General features: G+C 34.3%; 1 protein-coding gene across 6 annotated transcripts in view; it reads left to right on the top strand.

Moving 5' to 3' along the window:
* Positions 1–22,772, top strand: part of TMEM87A (transmembrane protein 87A) — a 38,175-nt gene that overhangs the window by 11,599 nt on the left and 3,804 nt on the right. For 2 of the 6 annotated variants that reach the window (XM_072808699.1, XM_072808705.1), the window contains exons 7-19: positions 4,360–4,477; positions 8,481–8,542; positions 9,322–9,505; positions 10,506–10,605; positions 11,489–11,582; positions 12,682–12,757; positions 15,154–15,258; positions 16,200–16,258; positions 17,030–17,133; positions 20,500–20,573; positions 20,986–21,047; positions 21,714–21,769; positions 22,489–22,519. In XM_072808699.1, the coding sequence (XP_072664800.1) occupies positions 4,360–4,477; positions 8,481–8,542; positions 9,322–9,505; positions 10,506–10,605; positions 11,489–11,582; positions 12,682–12,757; positions 15,154–15,258; positions 16,200–16,258; positions 17,030–17,133; positions 20,500–20,573; positions 20,986–21,047; positions 21,714–21,769; positions 22,489–22,519 (1,125 nt within the window). Of the gene's footprint in view, positions 1–4,359; positions 4,478–8,480; positions 8,543–9,321; positions 9,506–10,505; positions 10,606–11,488; positions 11,583–12,681; positions 12,758–13,369; positions 13,443–15,149; positions 15,259–16,199; positions 16,259–17,029; positions 17,134–20,499; positions 20,574–20,985; positions 21,048–21,713; positions 21,770–22,488; positions 22,520–22,772 lie in introns of all 6 variants that reach the window. The other 4 variants (XM_072808704.1, XM_072808703.1, XM_072808701.1 and 1 more) reach the window with 4 other exon arrangements.

Below are 22,772 nucleotides of genomic sequence, written 5' to 3'. Positions count from 1 at the left end.
TAGTCAGTGTCTTGATAGCCCAGTCTACTAACCTTGCCTAGGGACAGCTCTGCTTTTTCACAGTTTCTGCTGAGTGCCTTTGACAGTGCCCTGAGTATAGAATCCTTTCCACTGAACAAGGCTGGATCAGGTCATATAAAAGATGAGCCCTGAGAAAGGAACTTGCCCAATAGCTCTGCTACTGGGTTTTAGGGCATCTCCATACTTGTTCTGTTTTTTCCAGTGGCTGCCAAACTGTTGTTTTTCACAGCGGTTATGAGTTGTGAGAACTTCAGTTTTAAGGTGCTTGGATGAGGGACATGGGATTAGGACGAACAAAAACACCACAGGTTCATTTTTTGTTTTTAATAAGACTGAACTATTTTTCTTAAGGAAATACTTTTAGGGTTGGTGCAAGTCTTTAGCTAATCTCTGGACTTGCAAAAAAGTTGAGTTAGATCATTTTTGCCCATGTTCTTACTGCTTTTAGGGATGAGTAAATTTTCAGAGCTCCTTGTTCTGCTATTCTGCAAGTGTCCCCACTGTCCCTGCCCTGATTTAAAGTTTATAGAATTTTAACCTAAAAATGAGTTTGGCACTGCAGACTTCATTTTTTTTGTGTGTGCTAATATGTATATATTCACTATCAAATTTAGAAAACATACATAAATGCAAAGAAGAAAATAATAATCTAGAATACTACCACACACTGCTAGAGTATAAATCTATTTATAGGGGATCCCTGGGTGGCTCAGTGGTTTAGTGCCTGCCTTCAGCTCAGGATGTGATCCTGGAGTCCCAGGATCGAGTCCCACATCAGGCTCCCTGCATGGAGCCTGCTTCTCCCTCTGCCTGTGTCTCTGCCTCCCTCTCTCTCTCTCTGTCTGTCTCTCTGTGTGTCTCTCATGAATAAATAATAAAATAAAATCTTTTAAAAAATAAATATATTTATAGTTTTTTGTCTATGAGCATATTTATTTAATAATGGGCATCCTATAATGTATTATGTTGTGGCCTTTTTTTTTAGCTTCTCAGTATAGCATAAACATCCTTCTAGTTTAGTAAATACTATATGGCATCATTACTTAAATCCCTTCAGAGTATTTTATTGTATGATTATGTTGCAATTTGTTAGCCAACTATCTTTTAGACATTTATGTGTTTCATTATCTTGCAATTTTAAACAGCACTTTTAGTTTTGAAGATTTTTTAAAAACTTTTATTTTCTGGTTTTAATACACTTCCATGTTGGCAGGCATGCTACTTCTATAACTTAAAAGTAAAAATCCCTTGTAATTTTATTTTCTGGTAGTTTTTTGTGATTACACAGAACCTGCATATTGACCAAAATGGGATCGTATTACATATACTGCTATATAATTTTTTGTTTTCACTTAATAGATTGGTACATTGAGTGCTACTTCACTTCTTTCATGGTTTCATATATTTTATTTTACCATTTTTATATTTAACTCCTGGTTGATGTATATTGTTTTGTTTCCAAATTTTCACTATTATAGGTAAGGTCCCATTCATAAGGTGTAGCTATATCTCTGTGCACATCTTTTTAAAGCTTTTATTTATTTATTTGAGAGAGAGAGAGCATGATGAGCAGGACGAGGGGCAGAGGTAGAACCAGACTCCCCTCTGAGATGACCCTGTTGAATATCACAAGTAATATTTAAAGCTATTTAGTCAGATTCTAATAAAAAGAAGTCCGATTTTTCTGTCCTTTGATAATTCTTCCTGAAAATTGGGCACAAGAGGAGAATACTTTAATAATTCTTTTTAAAGGATACTCACAAGTTCAGCACCTCCACCCCCTTTTATTAAAGCTCTGATAAAACATGTTTTTTAGACAAAGTGGCCTCTTCTATTCCTTCTCCCTAAGATTTAATGTTTTTATTAGCTCATTCTTATGGTTTGATTTAAGCAGTAATGTAATATATTTACCATTATGTTTTTTAAATTAGTAGATTTTCATTTTTAGAACAGCTTTAGATTCATAACAAAATTGAGCAAAAGGCAGGGTTCTCACATAGACCCTCCACAAATACACACTCAGGTCCCCCCCCACCCCTCATCACCATCCTGTACCAGCCATTGTGGCACTTTATTACAATTGATGAACCAACATTGACACATTGTTATCAACTAAAGTCTGTAGTTACATTAGTGTTCTTTGTGTAGTACAGTGTTTAGTTTTTAACAAATGTAAAATGACAGATGTACACCATTATAGAAAATAGCTTTGTTGCCCTAAAAAGTGGCAGTGCTCCCTCCACCTGCCTAGTCGTCTCTCACTCCTCTCAATCCTCTGGCAAACATTGATTCTTTTTTTTTTTTTAAAGATTTATTTATGTGAGAAAGAGAGTTGAAGAGGTGGGTAGAAGGAGAGGGTAATAAAATCTCAAATTTACTCCCCGCTGAATGCAGTGTCTGACAGAGGGGCTCGGTCTCATGACCGTGAAATCTTGACCTGAGCTGAAATCAAGAGTCAGATACTTAACCAACTGAACCACCCAGGCACCCTTGGTTTGTTTTGTTGTTGTTGTTGTTGTTGTTTTTACTGTCACCATAGTTTTTTTTGTTTTTTTTTTTTTGTCACCAGTTTTGCATTTTCCAGAATGTCATATAGTTGAAATTGTGACATATAGCCCTGTCAGATTGGGTCCTTTCACTTAGTATTATGAATTTAGGGTTTCTTTATGCCTTCTCATAGCTTGATAATTTGTTTCTTTTTAGTGCTAAATAATATTCCATTACCTGAATGTACCACAGTTTATTTTATCCTTTTACCTCTTAAAGGACATCTGTGTGGTTATTATGAGGATTAAGGGCTGTAATAAATGTTAAGTGTATGACAGGGTGCCTGACACACTTTTAAGATTCTTAGTTGGCCTTATGTTCTCAGTATTCTGAACTAGACTTGTCAGAACTTGGTTCCCAAGTCAAAACTTGCATATGGTTATTTTTACAGGCTCAAAATATGTATATCCTAGAGTTAAATGGAAACTTTGTCAAATCCTAGAATATGAGAGTTAATGAGTCCCTTTTGAAATTTGTAAGAGGTAGTTTTAAGATGTATAAAATAATACCAAGAGCAGCTTATTACACAAAACTAAGTTTTATTGGTTAGTGAACAAGTAAGTTCAGGGAAGGTTCAGTTAATTATGGGTATATAGGACAAGATGTATTTATAACTTTGAAGCTCTAAAATTTTTCTCATAAATTGCTCCTTAATTTTGTCAGAAAGAGGCCTGCAGTCAGAGATAAATCAATCTGTGATTCAGCATGGCATTTATGTTCTTGAGTGACTAACATAACCTAGTAAATGTATTACAGCTATATAATCATTTACTCTACTTTGACATTTTGGATTTCTATTATGAATATAATTTTTGAACTCTTGGCCTTTTCTTGGGTTGTAGAATAACTCGAGCATTTGGGAAAACCTGTGACTCCACAGGAAAACACATACATATGGAAAATCTGTTATCCATATTGAGGGGTTTCATAGATCAATGAAGCTTACCCAGAGGTGTCTGGATAATAATTTCTTTTAATTTTAAGACCAGAAGATAATAAATATAAGTCTAAGTAGCAGTACTTCCTTTAACACACAAGGAATAAGCCAATAATTTTGTTTTATTCTCCTTTATCTTTGTGTTTTAGTCTTGTGTTCATGAAGGTCCATAGTGCATCTAGCAAGTACGGCAACAGATCTTTTTTGAAGGCTTTTTGTTTGGGCTATGTATAAACAAACTGGCCTTGGAACAGATTCTTCCCAAGTAACTAGTTTTGTAAACATGGATGCTGTTATCTCCGCTTCCTTTACTTTGAGAGACAGTGACTTTCCATGTAGAATAGCCATAATTAAATTTTTGATAAAAATGCGAGTCCTCAGTAAAAATTCTGCTAGTCTTGAGAAGGACATTGAACAAAGGGAATTAATTAAATTCGGGCATTAGTGTTTATATTATAATTCAGTGTCAGCATCATGGGTGTTTTTGTTTTGTTTTAAGGTAATTTAAATCTCCTTAGTTTATGTGTGTAAAATATAACCAAGTATCCTAGCATGGCTTAATATAACATTCAGTTTAGTGATTTTTAGCTGAGGTTTTCCTTGTTAAAAAATATGTTAAATATGTGATCTTTGTGCAAGACAACATAGAAGATTTTAGTAATTTATAGACTAACACACTTTCTTGTATGCATTATAGGCCTGTTTGTTTTGTTGTGCCTGCTGTTTTAATGATACAAGTGAAGAACTCAGCCATGTTTTTGGGCACATTCTGGAACAAGATTTTCATATTAATGTGTTCTTAGTTCTAAGACTTGCAGGTTTGATGTCTTTTTTCTTTTTCTTTTTCTCTCCAGGCAATGCATGATCCACTGAAAACTTGGCAAGATGCACCATACATTTTTATTGTACATATTGGCTTTTCATCCTCAAAAGAATCCTCAAAAGAAAATTCACTTAGTAATCTTTTTACCAGTAAGTACATTTTGTTCCTTTTTATCATTCATATTATCTGGTGTCATGCGTAATGGGTAGTGTGAAGTTGCTCTAAGGGAGGGAGTAATTAAGAATGTTTATAGTGTAACAGACACAATCTTAGGCGTGTCACTTATGCTTTCTTATTATGTATTTATTATAGATACCAGATTTCATTTTCCTTCATTTGACCCTCCTGCTTTTAAGATTCTTATTTGGTACTGTGCTCTCAGTATTCTGCACTAGACATGGCAAACTTGGTTACTAAGGCAAAACTTGGGAAATTTTTAAATTAATTGACTTTGATAATTTTTTAATGTCTCAGTTTTTGTTAGTATTCTCCTTTCTACTCTTACTAACCCAATTCCTGCAGTCATCATCTCTTACTTGGAGTTTCCTGATCACTTAACTAACCAGTCTTTCTGTAGTTTCTTTTCTTTGTTTCTTCCTTCTTTGCAGTTTTCTTCCCTCCCCTCCTTTCTCAAGTAGAATATTGAATGGAACAGTGATGATGACCATCCTTATCTTGCTCCTGACTTTATTGGCAATATTAGCACATTACACCATTAATTATGTTTACTGTGGACTTTCCAGAAATATTCTGTGTTTGGTTAAGGATGTTTCTTTCTTTTCCTCATTTGCCAAGTGAATTTTTCTGCCTTTTCTTTCTTTCTTTCTTTCTTTCTTTCTTTCTTTCTTTCTTTCTTTCTTTCTTTCTTCTCTCTCTCTCTCTCTCTCTCTCTCTCTCTCTTTCTTTCTTTCTTTCTTTCTTTCTTTCTTTCTTTCTTTCTAGTAGGGAGAATGAATGCTCAGTTTTATCAAATGCTTTGATTGTATTGATTAAAATGATCATCATATAGGTTCCCCCATTTAATCTGTTAATGTGATGCATTACATTAACTGATTTTTCTAATGTTAAAACATTCTTGGGGGCATCTGGGTGCCTCATTGGGTTAAGCATCTGGTTTCGTCCCAGGTCACAATCCCAGGATATGTTGTGTTTGGTTCCCTGCTCAGTGAGTGTCTGCTTCTCTTTCCCTCTCCCTCTGCCCCTTTCCCTTTCAATCCCCCTCCTCTCTCAAATAAATAAAATCTTAAAAAAAAAAAAAAAAAAAAAAGATCTTTAAAAAAACCCCATTCTTGAATTTCTAAGATGCCCGTATTTGGTCTTGATACACACACGTATACACATACACTTACACACGTGTGTGTGTGTGTGTGTGTATAGCTGGCTTCTGTTTTTCAGAATTATATTTGGAATTTTTATTCATACTAAGATTGACCTATAATTTTCTTTTCTTGTAGTGTCACCTGTGGGTTTTGGCATCCAGGTTATGCTGGTCTTATATAATGAATTGGAGAATGTTCCCTATTACCAAATTCTGTGGAGTAGTTTTTGTATATGGATAGGATTATCCGTTTTTTTAATGTTTCGTAGAACTTACAATGTGTTTCGGCCTAATGTTCGTTTTTCTTCACCTATATGGATTTTAAACAGCTGATTAATTTTCTTTAAATAGTAATAGGTTGCTTTTTAGTTATTCTGTTTTTACTTGAATCGATATTTTTGTTTTTGAGAAATTGTCCATATCATTCAAAATTTCAAATTTTTTTGGCATAAAATTATTAATAGTATTTATTTACCAAAAAAAATCTGTATTTGTAGCTTTTTTCAATCTAAATATTGCTTTTATCTCCTTTTAATTTTATAAATCTTTGCAGAATTGTATTTTACTATATGTTTATCCCAGTGAACCAACTTTTGTTAGTTGTCCCAACTATTTCTTTCTTGTCTGTTTCATTATTTCTTTTGTTTGACTTAATTTAAAATTTTTGTTTTTTATAGATTCTTGTGTTGAATGCTTTTAATTCCCAATCTGGAAGTGAGTCTTATGCTCTATAGTTAGATGTGATATAGCAGATTTAGGTAAACCAGCAGGTGGCCTGGCACAGTTTCTGGACCCAAGATGTATGTGTATCCTGTATTTCTAGGCCCACAGCTTTCTAAAGAGTAAGTCTAAAGCAGCAGTTACCAACATTTACTTTCAACCTTCTTTCTTTGAAAAGAATGGAAGGCCTGTTCCATTCTACTTCAGTCTCTTCATGTATCATATCTGGCTCTGGTCCTCCTTTTCCTTAGAATCCTACCAGTTTTCGTGATCCCATGGGAACTGCAATCCCAGCTGCCATAGCTTGCTTTTTGAGCCCAGAGTCAAACATGACATAGCTTTAGCATCATAAACTGTCTGAGTTTTTGTTCAGTTTTGATACTTAGAGATATTTATCTTGTTTTTGAGCTTATGTCCTTGTTTTGTTTTGTTTTATCCATCTATTGTTAGGAGCTAAGAAGAAGGTACTCTAAAGCATGGACTTAACTACACCATGTGAAATCCCTAGAATTTTCTGGAATAGTTCTGTCTTCTTTTTTGCCTTCATTAAAACCTCTGTGTCTCCCCATTGCCTGTAAAATGTCCACCTTGTGCAGCAAGGCTTGTAAAACTCTGCAGCTTGTCCCAATTTGCCTTTTGCTGTTTTCTTTCCAAATGCTACTATATCTATGGTACCATGTACAGCCTCAGACTACATGTTCTTTAAATATGTATCATGCGTTTTCACCTGCCTTCATTCATGTTATTTCCTCTGCCTAGATAGCTTTTTACTTTGTCCTGGAAAATACACACTCATCCTTCTGGGTTTGGCTCAGAGGGACAATTCTTTATCTTGCTTTCCTACTCTCTCTTCCTTCTAACAGGTAATCCACTAGTGGGTGGAAAACATCTTATCTTTTTATCTCTTCTGTTTTCTGTAGTGTGTGTCACATAGTAAATGATCAGTAAATGTATTTTATATTTCAGCATAGAGCAAGGATTAGCCAAATTTTCTTGAAGGGCCAGATAGTAAATGTTCTCTCTACTACAGCTTAGCAACTCTGCCATTGTTGTGTGAATGCAACCATAGATAATATGTAAATGAATGGAGGTGGCTATTTCCCAATGAAACTTTATTTATAAAAATTGGATGACTAAATTTGGTCCATGTGCTATATTTTGCTGATCCTTGGCATAGAGTAAGCAAGGATACAATAAATATTGACTAATTATTTGATTTGCTGTTTTATTAAATTAAGAAGGTGTAGATTTAATAATCAGTCTGCTTAAAATTCTTATGATTGTTATTATGGGCTGCTCCTTTTGTTCATATGAATGTTGGACCTGTTTTACTTTCTTTATTTGGTTTACTTTTAATAAGTGTGTCCTTTTTGCTTGGTAAAAACCAGGAAATTTTTGTTAAATAGGCAGTTGTTTGTTGTCACAGACTAACACTTCTCACAGAAGTATTTATCAGACCTGAAATTTATCCAACTAGTTCGATCAGTTACAATTTTAAAAGTCATAGTTCTGATTCTGTAAGGCAAATCTTTCAGATTCTTGTTATTGTCACTTGTTCTCATTAAATACTTTGTTAAAATAAAGTTTATTAGTACTTTCTGAAAATGATGCATTAATGTAGCAAAGTCCCATAAAATTGAAGTAGGAAAAAAAAAGCTGTAGGAAAATGTAGGTGAGGATAGATAGAAGACAAGAGGATAGTAAAAAGAAGGAATGAAACCTGTACTTTTCAAAGCACATTAGTGATGTGTTGTAAGAAGAAATACATATGAAATGTGTTTGGAATTTAGAGGAACTGAGTTATGGTTCCTGTTGGGCTTTGTGGAGGAAATACCTTTAATGTAGTCTTTAAAGGATGTGTATGTGGGAACCAAGGGCTCTTTTATTTAATACACTGATGGGAGCAGAAGCATAGAGGCCTGTGCGGGATACAACATGAACCGTGAGCACACCTTATGAATTTCAGAGTGCTCTATAAATGTAATATTCACCAGGTTCAAAATGGTTAAAAATAAATAACCATTTATTTTTCATTAATTTCATCAAACAGATATTATGCAGTGTTTTTGATTTCTACATCCTTTACATTAATTCTGAGAACTGTGTTTTGGCAGTGACTGTTGAAGTGAAGGGTCCCTATGAATATCTCACGCTTGAAGAATATCCGTTGATGATTGTAAGTGAACTTATAATCTTAACCTTAACGTTACAGGAGTTTAGCTTGAAAGATTGTCCATTTTTTGTGGCAATATTCTTCTTTAAAGAATTGTTCCTGTGAACAGTTCAGAAAATACTTGTAGTTCTGTATTTACTTCTTACTAGAATATGGCCTTGAGAGTGTATGTCTGTGAATTCCTCTGTGCTTCATATCATCTGTAGAATGAAGAGGTTGATGACTTGTGGAATTTCAGAATTGGAAAGTACCTCAAAGATAATTTCACATCTCACATTCTCTCTAGAATCCAAAGGGGGGCACTTCTTACTGCCCTGTAGTTTCTGATCCCATTTAAAGTAACTAAATGCTGATGCTTTGTCGTGTGAATGTCTATGGGAATAGCCTTACTGTGTTGGCAGATTTCCCTTGTCCATCATTTCTTTCTTCTTCTATTCCCTTTCATAGTTTTCCCACATTGTATTTCATTGCCTTCAGATGTATCCTAACCCTGCCATATCTTTTTTCCTCTTCAGTGTTATCTTCATTTATGTAATTTTAGGTCAGAGCTGAGAAGGCACTTTTAATGCAGAAGAACAGTTACTCTTAATGATAGGTTTTTAGGTAGTTTCTCTCTGCACGCGAGATCTTTTTGTGTGTGTTAGTATTGAATTCCAAAGAAAAAAATAATTATTCTTAAAGTAGGAGATAGGATATGTCTTTTATAGTTTAAGACTATGTATTAATTCTAAATTGGCTATTAGCCCTAATCCTCCTTTTTTTCTTATCCATTTGGATGACAGTTTTTCATGGTGATGTGTATTGTATATGTCCTGTTTGGTGTTCTGTGGCTGGCATGGTCTGCCTGCTACTGGAGAGATCTCCTGAGAATTCAGTTTTGGATTGGTGCTGTCATCTTCTTGGGAATGCTTGAGAAAGCTGTCTTCTATGCAGAATTTCAGAACATCCGATACAAAGGAGAATCAGGTATGTGACCAAAAAAACGTTTGCCATTTTGTGAGTCACCATCAGGTAAGACATGTGACAGTTTTCCTCAGGTCAGCAGTTGTTAAGTGGGTTTAACTTTTCAGTTACTTAATTAATAGAATAACTTTAATCACTATAACTGTAACTTTTGTTTTTAATCTCATAACTTATGGGTTCAGTAATTTAAGAGTGATTGTACTGAAATATATTGACACAAGTTAAAACAGTAGTGGCCATTTTGGGTAAGATTATCACTAACATTGAATCTCAATTGCCATGGATTTTTAAGGCACCGTTATTGTATTATACACCTAAGGAGGGAAATAAATCCTGCCAACTTAATAGTAAGTTGCTAATGATGATAAGACCTACTTTGATTTCAAAGATTTTAAAATACAAGGGAGAAGTACCTCTAAGAATTGGTAAAATAGAGTAATACCAAGAAAATAGGAGAGTACTTATGGTTTACTAAAGTAAACAGGTAATGACAAAAATTATTTTGTACTGAGGTTTTTTATGATAGTTCTGGTCCTTTCTCATCAGACTGTTTAATTATTGATTATTATAAGATTACTAGTTAGAGCTTTACCTGTCTTTGAAAGGGCTTGAAAATGGTAGATAGGAAAATGATTTGAAAACTCTGTGTCTGTGTGTGTGTGTTGTGCTTTTCAGTGTATATGTATATTTTCAATGTATATTCCCCAGTTTTTAAAAATGGGAACATTCCCTAGGTGTTACAAACTGTCCATGTAGGTGAGATATTCTGCTGAGGTTTTAGTGAAGTGGAGTTGGGGAGGGAAAGTCATTTGAGCACACACAGATTGCTGCTCACATGAACAAGGTAAGGGAAATCAGCTTGTGTACTTAATTATAAAAATTTCAGGAGAGGTGTTCTCTTGGAACAGTATTGATCCCAATGCTTATTCTAAAGCACATTAGAGATCTAGAGCTACATTAGGTGAGGTTATAGCACTCTTTATCTCTTGCTTTTTTATCCTAGTTCAGGGTGCCCTGATCCTTGCAGAGCTGCTTTCAGCAGTTAAACGTTCACTGGCTCGAACCCTGGTCATCATAGTCAGCCTGGGATATGGCATAGTCAAGTAAGTATTAATTTTTTTTATATGGAAGGACATATTAAAATACTGATTAAATTGAATCAGTATTGCAGGTTCCCTTGTAATTCTCAAAGAATTGGTATAAGAAATAGTTCTGTAATAAGACAGGTATCTAAAATTTTGTAGATTTGTAAAAGCTCGAAGATGTTAAGTGTTTCATTTCACTTCTGAGAACTCGAGCATTCAAATGCCATTCACCTGGAGATCTTGTTAAAATACAGACTCTGATTGAATGATATTTAAATGGCAAGGATTCGAGACTTCCTCCTTCAAACAGAAGTTGCTGGAAGGAAAGACTTCATATTTTGTTGAATTCTGAGTTTACAAGTGTACAGTTTATCTAATGAGTTGCAATAGGATATTTACTTATATTGTTAAAATTTTTAGATTTGATAATGGTATTGTGGTTATGTCTTTTAAAAGTCCTTATTAGTTAAAAACACATGCTGAAATATATACAAATAGAAGATACGGTATCTAGGATTTGCTTGAAGATAATAGAGGAAGATAGGAAGTGTAGGAGGTTTGCACAAGGCAGGATTGGCCATAGCTTAGTGGTTATTGGGACTGGATGATGGATATAGAGGGGTTCATTATACTATTGAATGTTTCAGAATGCTCTATAATAAAAAGGTGTTTTTTAAAAATTTAATACAATAATCAGAAACCAGATTTAAAGTTCTCATATTTATTATCTTGGTTTAAGACCATATGTTCTTCTGGGTTTTTTTCCTCTAATGAATCAAGTATGTCTGACTTACATCTTTTTAAGTTGTTGGCCTGTATATTAATTATCATGAGTTGCTGTTACTTAGCTTATTTTGCAGTTTGTGGCATTGGTACTCAACTTTCTCTGCTTCCTGTTTAGGCCTCGCCTTGGAGTCACTCTTCACAAGGTTGTGGTAGCAGGAGCCCTCTATCTTTTGTTCTCTGGCATGGAAGGGGTCCTCAGAGTTACTGGGGTCAGTACTGCTTAGTCTAAGTATTTATGGTCAGTTCAGATATATTGTTTGTCTTGAGAGAGTGAATTGAAGTGTCTGTAGGCTTCTTTACTATTTCTTCTAAATCACTTTTGATCTCTGATTTTCAAAATGTATGTATAATTCAAATTTTCTTCTTAATCTCTTAGAGCTTTATAAGTTTAATTTGTGACCAGAAACGAATGCTTTCTCACCTGTCCCTAAATTGCTACTTACTCAGTTCCTCCTCCCAGACAATAGGCTCTCATTCTTGTAGAAGTGGCAAAGATTGTAATCATGCACTTGCTTGATAAATTTTTTTTTTTTTAAGATTTATTTGTTTGAGAGAAGGAGAGTGTGCATGCGCATGTGCTTGTTGGGGAGGGGCAGGGGGAGAAGAAGAGAGAATCCCATACAGCTTGAGCTTGGAGTCAGATGCTCAACTCACTGTGCCACCCAGGTGCCACCTATTTTCTGTTTTAAAGTGATAGTGCTCTTTGCTTAACCAGCACTTGAGTTTCAAAGGTTTTTCTAAAATGCAACTAGTTGTTTCACATCATTCTTGAGAATTATAAATCATGCCTTTTGTCAGGGAGGGAAACCAAAGCACTGAGATAAAATGATAAAGAAATTTTGTTAGAGCTGAATTAATGTGAAGAAGTACTGGTCCTTCCAGTAGTTATTTATTTAAAAATCACTCTCAGAGAGATGCCTGGGTGGCTCAGTGGTTAAGTGTCTGCCTTTGGCTCAGAGCATGATCTCAGGGTCCCTGGATCGAGTCCCACATCAGGCTCCCAGCTTCTCCCTCTGCCTATGTGTCTGCCTCTCTCTCTGTGTCTCTCATGAATAAATAAATAAAATCTTAAAAAAGAAAAAAATCACTCCCAGCAATAACCCATTAGATTCAAGGTGGTAAATGCTATGAACTTGACTTTGCCTTCAAGAAAACTGAGCTCAGTAAGTTTTGCAATAAATTCCCCCGTGAATAAAACACTTTATGGATATATATTTGTTTTTCAGATCATACTGTCCTCTATATAATTTCCTTCAACTTTTAGCAACTTTAACCCTCTGTCAATTCGTTTTCTTTCTATTGCTGTAGTATTTTTCTTATCCCTTGGCTCTGATAGTAAACCTGGCCCTCTCAGCAATTGATGCCTGTATTATTTTATGGATATCCTTTCAATAATGCCCTGGTGATTGGATAAGCAGGTCATATAAATAACACCTTATATATATAAACTTGTGAAACAAGCAGCGTAGTTTTGGGGACAGATATTTGGTTCACATTTTATTTTGGGATGTGCTCTTATATGTAGAATTATATTGTATTACATAATTCTGTAAATTAGTAATTTGTAATATATTAATACAGTACTTTGAAATATGAGAAAGGTCTTTTTAGACTTGTAGCTGAAATCACAGTGATAGGAGATTATAGAATGGGATAGGGGCTTTTAACACTGCAATTTTTTGGTTTGGTCCCTTTTTAACATGGACCTTAGCATGCTAGGAACTCTGTGGTGGTTGCTTCTTATTAGTTAGTAGCGTGTTTTATTGTATTGAGACTGTGATCAACAGTTTGTATGAAATGCTTACAGCTGAGTAATTTATGTGATTGTTTATCAGAAGGGAAGAATGATGTAGGTACAAAATATTATTCCTTACTTTCTTTCAGTTTGAATGCAAAAGCATTCCAGATGATTATGTAAATACAGAGTCTTTTGGTGGTTTCTTCTCTGTGCTCTCTAGACATCTCTTTTTCACCACCTCTTTTTCTTTGTCTGCAGGCCCAGACTGATCTTGCTTCCTTGGCCTTTATCCCCTTGGCTTTCCTAGACACTGCCCTGTGCTGGTGGATATCCTTCTCATTGGCTTGTTTGATGGCGGTCCATTTTCTCCCCTTGGAGTTGGGTTTCCATTGATCTTTCTACAAATGGTTTTTGCTGGTTTTGTTGATTACTTGTTACTTTGGGGAATAGGGTATTTTCACTCTAACAACCTGAGGGCTCAGGTAAGCAGTTATTTTGTTTTTAATTTTAAAAATTGCATCAAGAGTTGGTGACTGCAGACTGAGAACAAGACAAAAGCTTCTGGCCTTTTTTTAAATGAGTATTTCACTTTAATTTTGAATTTATTTGTGTGCCTCACTTAGTGTTAGAATCACTGGCTGATGTGGTCCCACTATTTCTTTCAGCCTCTGCAATACTAAATGCTTTGAAAATTATGTAAATATTTTGATTCTTAAAATATGGTTTCAGGAACTATATGAGGTTGTTTGACTCTTAAAATTCTAAATAGGTTTAGCAGATTTTAACCTTTACAGGGTAAGTGTTTTATACCCTCATTCAGAAGCTGACTTGGGATTATTTGAAGACTTCACTCTTTGAAATAAATCTTGATTCATTTATAGGAAAAGTCAACCAGCAGATAATAAATTTCTATTTGAATAATCTTTTCTTCCTGCTTTTCAAGAGTAAACATTTGTTTATTAGGGATTTGGCCTATTGGATGAAGGATTCAGGTTTTTGGACTTTAATCATTTGGGAGATTTTAAGAAATTTATTTTGGTTTTTGCGTTATTTGGTTCTATGTACAATTGTTCAAGATTACTGTCCTGATGGACTGTGACTATTATATAAAGCTGAGTGTAAATAAATTGTAATTATGTGAATTTGAGGGGATTTTCATATATCAAAAATGTTTGAAATTGAAATGTCCTAGGTCAAATTGGCCAAAGCTTTTCTAAGTCAGTATTATTGTGAACCTCTACTATGCATATTGAGAGGAGTTGAGAGAGGGACTGGACCATACAGGAAGATGACCCAATAATTAGGCAGCAGCTAGGGCTTTATTGAAGGACGTGAGTGAGCTCCAGCTCACTTTCATATCTGCCCCTAATTCTGAAAATTGAACATAAGAGCAGATACCTATCATTAGTCATTAGTTCTCTCCTATCTTTGTGCAGCAACTTCTACTTGAGAGAATGATTTGAAAATAGAGAGTTGTTGCTTTAAGAGCCTAACTGCCTGGGACTCTCAACCAGTTGTAATTGTATGGTCCTTTTAATTTAGGCAGCTGATGGCCGGTTCCTTAACATGGCACAAGGGGACTGAGTGTAGAACTCTGAGAGGTCATGAATGTATGACTCTAGCCTGGATTATCTAGGACAGTGAGAACACAGCCACTACCTTACTGGAAGAATGAAGATGATGCTAAACCCTACTGCTTTGCCTCTTACTCATTTTTATTTCATTTTCTTCCATTTGGTTCTTTTTCTTTGTTTCTCTAGAAAGTTTATCTTTATTTCTCCTTTATATTTTTCCTCTTCTTTTTTTGTATCTTTTGCACTCTCATTTTATCCTAGTTATGTCTTCAAATCTCATTGAAAATGAAGACTTTCTTACTGATCATGGTGGGGTGTTTGTTGTTTGTGAGGTTGAGAGTGAGAGCTTTAAGGCCTAATGTCTATGGCTCTGTCATTATGACCCTAGATCCATAAAGAAATATAAGGATTAATTTACTAGCTTATTGTTTTTCTGAATGTTGATTTCCTTGACCTGCAAACACATATTTATTAGCTTGACTCAAACAATGAAGCTGTTAAAACTTCGGAGGAACATTGTGAAACTCTCTTTGTACCGACATTTTACCAACACGCTTATCTTGGCAGTGGCAGGTAAGCTGGGGACTTGCTTCCTGCTGTTTAAATGCAGTTCCTTTAGAACAAAGATGCTTAACCTGAAAGGCCATAAGTGGGCTTTTCTAAAATTACATAGAAAGTTTTGTGTGTTTCACTTAGGGAAGGGATCTTTCACTTTTGTCAGATGCTCAGAGGGGTCTATGGTTCAAAAAAGTTGAGAACCACTTATTCTAATAGCTGAAAATTGATTACATATAATAATGATTCTTGATATACCCTCTCCTATCTCCATTCTTTTTCTGAGACTTTTTTTTGAGGCAAGTTAGCATTAGTGTCCTATAGCATTTAGATTTCTTTTAAAAGACATTAATATTTGCTTATTTAGTTTTATTAAAATAAACAATTTTAGGTCAGTAAACATTGCTATTATATTGCCTTACATATGCCATTAAATATGTATAACATAAACATTAGGCTAAACTATAGCCCACATAGGCTTATTTGCTTGCCTTTTGGCTTGTGTACCAGGAATAGGGAGGTCTAGCCTATGATTGGAACCAATAATTCTATTTATTTTACAATCATTTTGTCAACTTTTTTTCCCATCTGACCAGGCAAAGAAAAATTAATATTATATTAAAGATAAAGAAAGGGAAAACAGTCATATTATTGATAATGCTGGAAAAAGCTGTATTTCTTCTTTTCCACTTCTGAGGGTTGCTAAAGTAGCCAGATGGTAAACAGAACTATTGTTTAAGTACAGAAAGGGTTGGCAAGAGTACATATTGTGGGCCTTGTTTATAGCAGTTGTGAAGTAAATTTTTGTTGAATAAATATGTTAAAATAAGTGAGAGAAAATGATTGTGATGTATTGGGAGGTAGGGATATGTAGGATTCTACTTGATGAGAATCAGAGAATATAATTGGGGCTATAAACTAACATACATACTCTGACCGGGTCTTCTATTTCCTGTTAGCATCTATTGTATTTATCATCTGGACAACCATGAAGTTCAGGATAGTGACTTGTCAGTCGGTGAGTTATAAACACATGCATTTATGAATAGTGTACTGTTTTATACTTACAGAGTGATGTCAATGACAGTGGTAAGGTTCACACCTTTTAAGAATTTAGGGCTAGGTCTCCACTCTGAGGGTTAGAATGCTTCCTTCCTCCTGAGTATTCTGTATTATTACTGTGCTTAGTAAAGGTAGGTTTGTCTTGCGGGTTTTTTGGCAGACAATGGGAGAAATGACTGACTATATATCCCAGTAGTGGGAGAGAACATTATAAATGATATCACAGTTTTTCATAACCCAGTCTTTCCTTAACAAAAAATTCTTAACAAATCCAGAGTCCTAAACATGAAGTATATATGAATAATGCTAATCTGAGCAGAAGCCATGTACTTAAGATTTGAACACAGAGACTGGCCAGTAGCATTTCTTTGGAAGCAAGAGCTAAGCTGTTAAAAATAAACAAAAATGAAAACTATAAGAAAATAACAATGTTACTTTCTCTTACCTTGTATAAAAACTCTTCCCTAAAGATTCTCAGAACTGTAATGAAGCATTAGTAAAGTCCTCCATTTGGCTGGTGCTTTTTCTTCAGCAACAGTAAACACTACAGGGAAGAAACAGTGTTCATTCATTTTTAATTCCCAGCACTTAGTACAGGGCTTAGCACATAGCAGGCTTCTAGTAAATATAAGTTGAATGAATGAATAATTGATTCTTGTTCTATGCCAAGGGCTTTGTGGAGTAAGAGTTAACATTATGTATAAAAATGTACTTCTCCTTTTGGTAGGATTGGCGAGAGCTTTGGGTGGATGATGCCATCTGGCGGTTGCTGTTCTCCATGATCCTCTTCGTCATCATGGTTCTCTGGCGACCATCTGCGAACAACCAGAGGTTCTTGGACACTTATTTATATTGCTAACTATTGAATGACCATATCATCAGTTAGGGGTGATTCAATGGGTGACAGTGTCAGGACCATGTCATGGAGTGTAAGGAATATTCACTGGGTCTGAAATCCAGTGAATGGGTTCCTGTCCAATGTCAGTTCTGACATCTTCTGATAATATGTATGTATATGACTAGGTAAGGGAAGTAGGTAATTGTGATACTTGTAATGAGAGTCATCTTACCTGTCTAGTGTTGGGAAGGAAAGAACAATTTTTATAGCCGGTAGCCCAGCTCACTTCATAATGAAAATGAAAACTTATATGACAGACTTTGGAATTAAAAATTTATATGGGATTTTGCTTTGTTCAGCTATGGGCAAATCTCAATTATTTAAAAATTGGCTGTCTTTATTTTGTGTATATCCATGTCTTTGGCATGGCCTCCTTTTTGTGTTTCAGACAGTTAAGGGCTTATGTTACTCAAGCATATCACCAAAGGATGACGTGGAATAACTGAACAGTTAATTTTATAATCAGACATACCAATAAAAGACTTAGAATATAAATGATATCTTTTTACCCCATGAAAATAGCATTTTATTAAGCATTTAATGTTTGTGTTCTTTGAAAAAAAAGTTGAGAAAAATAGTGTAGGCAACATTTTTTAAATGTTGCATTTAAGGCTTAATTACTTTTTTATGTCTTTTATGTGTTTACTGGTCATTTAGTTCTCCTGTCAATCAGCTTTTTATATCTTTGAATTATTTTTTATCAGCTTATTGATCATTTTTATATTGATGTGTAAGAATTCCTTATCTATTTTAGATTCCAATATTTTGTTTTAAGCATTCCAGATATTTTCTTCTAGTTTGTTAATTATCTTTGAACATCTTAGTGATGTTTTTGGCCATAGAAAAACTTGAAAGTGTAGGGTCAAATTTGGCATTTTTTTTCTCTTTATGTATTGTATATTTTGTGTCTTGTTTAAGATTTTTTTCCTGGCTTGAGGTGAAGTCTAAAGTTACTCTATATTTCTTTCAAAATGTTACAGTTGAACTTTTATTCATCGAGAATTGTTTGTGGGTTCTCTATTTTTTTTCCCCTATCCCTCTGATCCTGCATTAGTATGTATGCTATTTTATCTTAGTTTCCTGTTAAGTCTTGGTATGTGCCCTCCCCCTTAATCCTCTTTTAAAAAAAATATGCCCATTGTTATTGGATCTTTGCTCTTTAATGAAATGTTAAGCTTGTTTGTTTAATTCTAAGAAAACCTTTATTGGATTTTGATAGGAACTGAATTGATAGCTTAATTAGGGAAATTACATATATTTTTCCCATCCTTGAATATATGGGATCACTTGCCCATTTTTTAGTCCTCTGCTTTAGTTATGTTTTATAACTTTTATTGAAATATTTGAAAAATTTAGGGGTGCACCCTTTTAAAATAATGCATGTGGCTTTGGCAAAAATGTAGAAATGCTATCAATTTTTTCTTCTTTTTTGAAACTAATAAAAGAACATATAAGTTATTTGATTACATTTTATACTGAGTATAGGATTACAAATATTTATTTTTAAAACTAAAATTGAAAGAATATCAGAATGCATTCAAAAGGTTAAATGTTGCTTTGTAAAACTTTCCTTTTATTTACCCATATCTATTGAAAATAAACACCTGCAGTAACTGGGTCATAATGTAGCATATATTTCTTTTTTTTTTTTTTTTTATTTAAATTCAGTTAGTTAACATGTATTGTTTCAGAGGTACAGGACAGTGATTCATTAATCTTATATAATACTCAGTGCTCATTACATCACATGCCCTCCTTAATGATTTTCTTTTTTAATTTTAAGTAGGCTCCATGTCTGATGTGGGGCTTGAACTCATGACCCTGAGATCAAGAGTCACATGCTCTATGGATTGAGTCATCCAGAAGCCCTTGAATGCTATTGATTTTTATATATTTATTATAACCATAACCCTCTCCTACATTGTTTTGTTCTGATATTTTTTAGGTTTTCCAAGTAGATTAATTATTATCAAAAGTAATGACAGTGTTATTCCTTCTTTTCCAAATACTACTGCTGCCTCATTATTGTTTCTTATGTTGGCTAGGCCCTCCTGTATAATATTGAATCAAGACATTGAGACTGGGCCTCCTCATTGTATTCTGACTTTAAAATAAGTGCTTCTCTAGTATCATTAACTTTGTCATCTACTATTAATTTTTGCTAGTTTTCCTTTAATAAATAGGTTATGGGTGCATTCCCTATTATTCCTAGCTTTTTTAAAAAAAATATTTCATTTGTTTATTTGAGAGAGATAGAGAACACAAATGAGGGGAGGGGCAGAAGAAGAAGCAGGCTCCCCACTGAACAGGGAACCCAACTTGGGGCTCGATCCTAGGAGCCTGGGATCATGACCTGAGCTGAAGACAGACACTTAACCAACTGAGCCACCCAAGTGCCCCTATTCCTAGATTTTAAAGAGTTTTGTTTTGTTTTTTTAATTGAAAGGGAGATTTAAAAAACAAGGTAGAATGAAAATATAGGCAACAGTAAGTACAGAGTGAGTTCAAAGCTAAAGCTTTCTAAGAATTACCTGTCTAGATGCTTAGGTGGCTCAGTTGGTTTAGCATCTGACTCAGTTTTGGCTCAAGTCATAGTCTCAGGATGATGGAAGTTAGCCTCTTTTCAGGCTCTACGCTCAGCAGGGAGTCTGTTTGAAAGATTCCCTCTCTCCCTCTCCCTGCTTTCTCTCTCTCAAGTAAAAAAAAAAAAGAATTCTCTGGCAGCTGCTTTGGTGAATCTTTTCAAAGTTGTAAAGGAAAGCTATCTTAAGATGAGGACTTCATCTTCTCAGCTCCCCAGTTGGAAACTGAGATTTTTAAATTACCTGGTACATATAAGGTCAGGGTTTCTGTCTCCAGTACAAATTCACAGACTGAGATTTTAAATTATGTGAGAATTTACTTCCCTCTGTGTGATTACATATGCTTGTAAATGCTTACAAGGTATTATTCTAAGCATTTTTTGAAATAATTTGTTTACTTTTTACAAAACCCTCTGTGCCTCTGTGAGTAATGTTTCATCATCCCTATTTTCAGATGAGAAAACTTGAGACACAGAATAACTTTTCTCAAGTCATAAATAGTGCGTGGCTGAGCCTGCACTCATTAGTGTGATGCTGTCCTGCTTTCTCTTGCTTGTATAGGCAATCAAGAGCTTTCTAAAGGGGAAGAATTACTTTGTTTTCACTGAAATAATTTTATGAATGACTCATTGCAGTTTCAGTAGTAAGGCCTGTAAAATTGAGTTAGTGAAGCATTTTTTATAGTTTTCTAAGTTTTTTCCTTCTTTCTTTTCTCAGATTTGCCTTTTCACCATTGTCTGAGGAAGAGGAAGAGGATGAACAAAAAGAACCTATGCTAAAAGAAAGCTTTGGTAGTGTAAAATTTTATTTGTGCTTTAAATATTATTTTCTGGTTTTTAGGAATAGAGTAGAGCAAGTATAATTGTGAGTATCCAAATCAAGATAGTTGGATACAGTTTATTATTTTGCAGCCGTTTTATAGCTGTGTCTCAGTTTGGTCTGTGGTATAGTTAGGGGACTGCAAAAATAAGGGTATTAATTTTAAGGTGAAGCTGTGGCAAATTCAGTAAATAATTGCACATTAAATGTCCAGTTTGCTTACTGGAAGAGCTAAAAATCTGGCTTTGAACTTCCTAGCATAAAGATGGAGAAACATTTGTTTTATAATTCAGCTTCAATAAACTTAAAGTTCTGAATCCATGTTGGAAATCATTGCTGGTCTACTGATATACTTAACCCACCTACTTTGTTTTCCCTTTACAGAAGGAATGAAAATGAGAAGTACTAAACAAGAACCAAATGGAAATAGTAAAGTAAACAAAGCAGTAAGTAATTATGTCCAGGTCTTAATGATTTTTTTTTGTTTTAATGATTTTTAAAATCTGTGCATAACTAAACTTGCTTTATAAAAAGATCTTTTAATATATATTACATTTACATTTTTAAAAACAGAGACAACCAGTGATTCTAATACCTAGTAATCTTTAACTAGATGGTTTGCTACTATGTCCTGGAAAAGGTACCAGATTAGTCTGATGATTCTGTTTAATTGTTTTCATCAGTGGAAATTAATAACTTTTTTAATAACCTAAGATGTTTTTTGTAGTAAAGATCAGGATTTTTTTCATTTAGCTGTTTTTTAAATTTTTTTGTTGTTTATTTTTAAAAACTGTATACACAGTCTACATTAATGGTTTTAGAGTTTTAATATCACTTTTAAGGGGCAAAACTTACATGAGGCAAACTCTTAGGTAGTAGACTATTGAGGAGAAAGCATTTAAAGGCATTTTATATTTCACTTATATAGTTTTTTTAAAGTATTGGACTGTATAGTTTTTTTAAATTATTAGCAGTCCCATTTGTTATGTGAGTATACTACTTCAGAATGCCCAAAAGATTAAATTTAAAAATTTTGAAACCTCTGTAGATCTTTACTTGTCATGTATTATTTGGGGCATTTTAGTAACAACTTTGTATTTGTATGTTCCTAGCAGGAAGATGATTTGAAGTGGGTAGAAGAGAATGTTCCTTCTTCTGTGACAGATGTGTAAGTTTTTGAATCATTACCATGAGAATCCTATTACAGTTAGTATTGCTTTTATTATTTTAAGGGAATGAGCTAAAGAACATGCTAATGAGAATGCTTAGATTAAATTAAATACTATTAAAAATGTTAAAAGGATGTTAAATAAAAATTATGAATAGTATACAACCAAAAGTAATCAGGATTATTTGTTCAGATAACATTTTTGCTTAGACAGATTTAGCTATATATACATCTTCCCAAAATCATTGGGATAATTCTTTGGAACTTTTTAGTTCCTTCTCATGGTTGTATTGTTAATTAAATATTGGCCCTGTCACAGTGCAACATAATTTTTTTTTTCTGTACAACTCCAGTAATCTTTCTGTTTTTGTATTTGCTTTTATTCCCCTGAAATGGCCATTAATAAGATGCAGATCTTAGATAATTATAAAAATGGTGGGCAGCCCGCGTGGCTCAGCGGTTTAGTGCCGCCTTTGGCCCAGGGCGTGATCCTGGAGACCCAGGATCGAGTCCCACGTTGGGCTCTCTGCATGGAGCCTGCTTCTCCCTCAGCCTGTGTCTCTGCCTCTTTCTCTCTCTCTCTGGTCTCTCATACATAAATAAATAAAATCTTAAAAAAAAATTATACAAAAGGCTTTAAATTGTATTCCTAATTCCACTCTCCTTTATGAACTATTTATGACTTTACATTGTTCATTTTGGTGTTTTTCTCTCTGCAGAGCACTTCCAGCCCTTCTGGATTCAGATGAGGTTAGTAATCAAGTCATGTGCATAAACTGTGGGTCTGGTGATTCAATAGGGAATCATAGGTCCTTTGTTCAGGGGAATTTTACTTGACTCAGTAATACCCTGAAGAACTATAGTTGGCATAGTTAAAAAAGGATGAGAATAGAAATACTAAGATTAGAACCCAAGTATTCAAGAAATTTCCTTTCTACACATATCCCCTATTTCTTTTCTTAAGTTATACATCAGATTTGAGGGCATGTATTTTGTTCTGAGT

This window comes from Canis lupus, chromosome 32 (assembly GCF_048164855.1).
Source record: "Canis lupus baileyi chromosome 32, mCanLup2.hap1, whole genome shotgun sequence".
Lineage (NCBI taxonomy): Eukaryota > Metazoa > Chordata > Mammalia > Carnivora > Canidae > Canis > Canis lupus.
The sequence above is the reverse complement of the archived record's forward strand: the minus strand, read 5'-3'. Positions and strand labels throughout refer to the sequence as shown.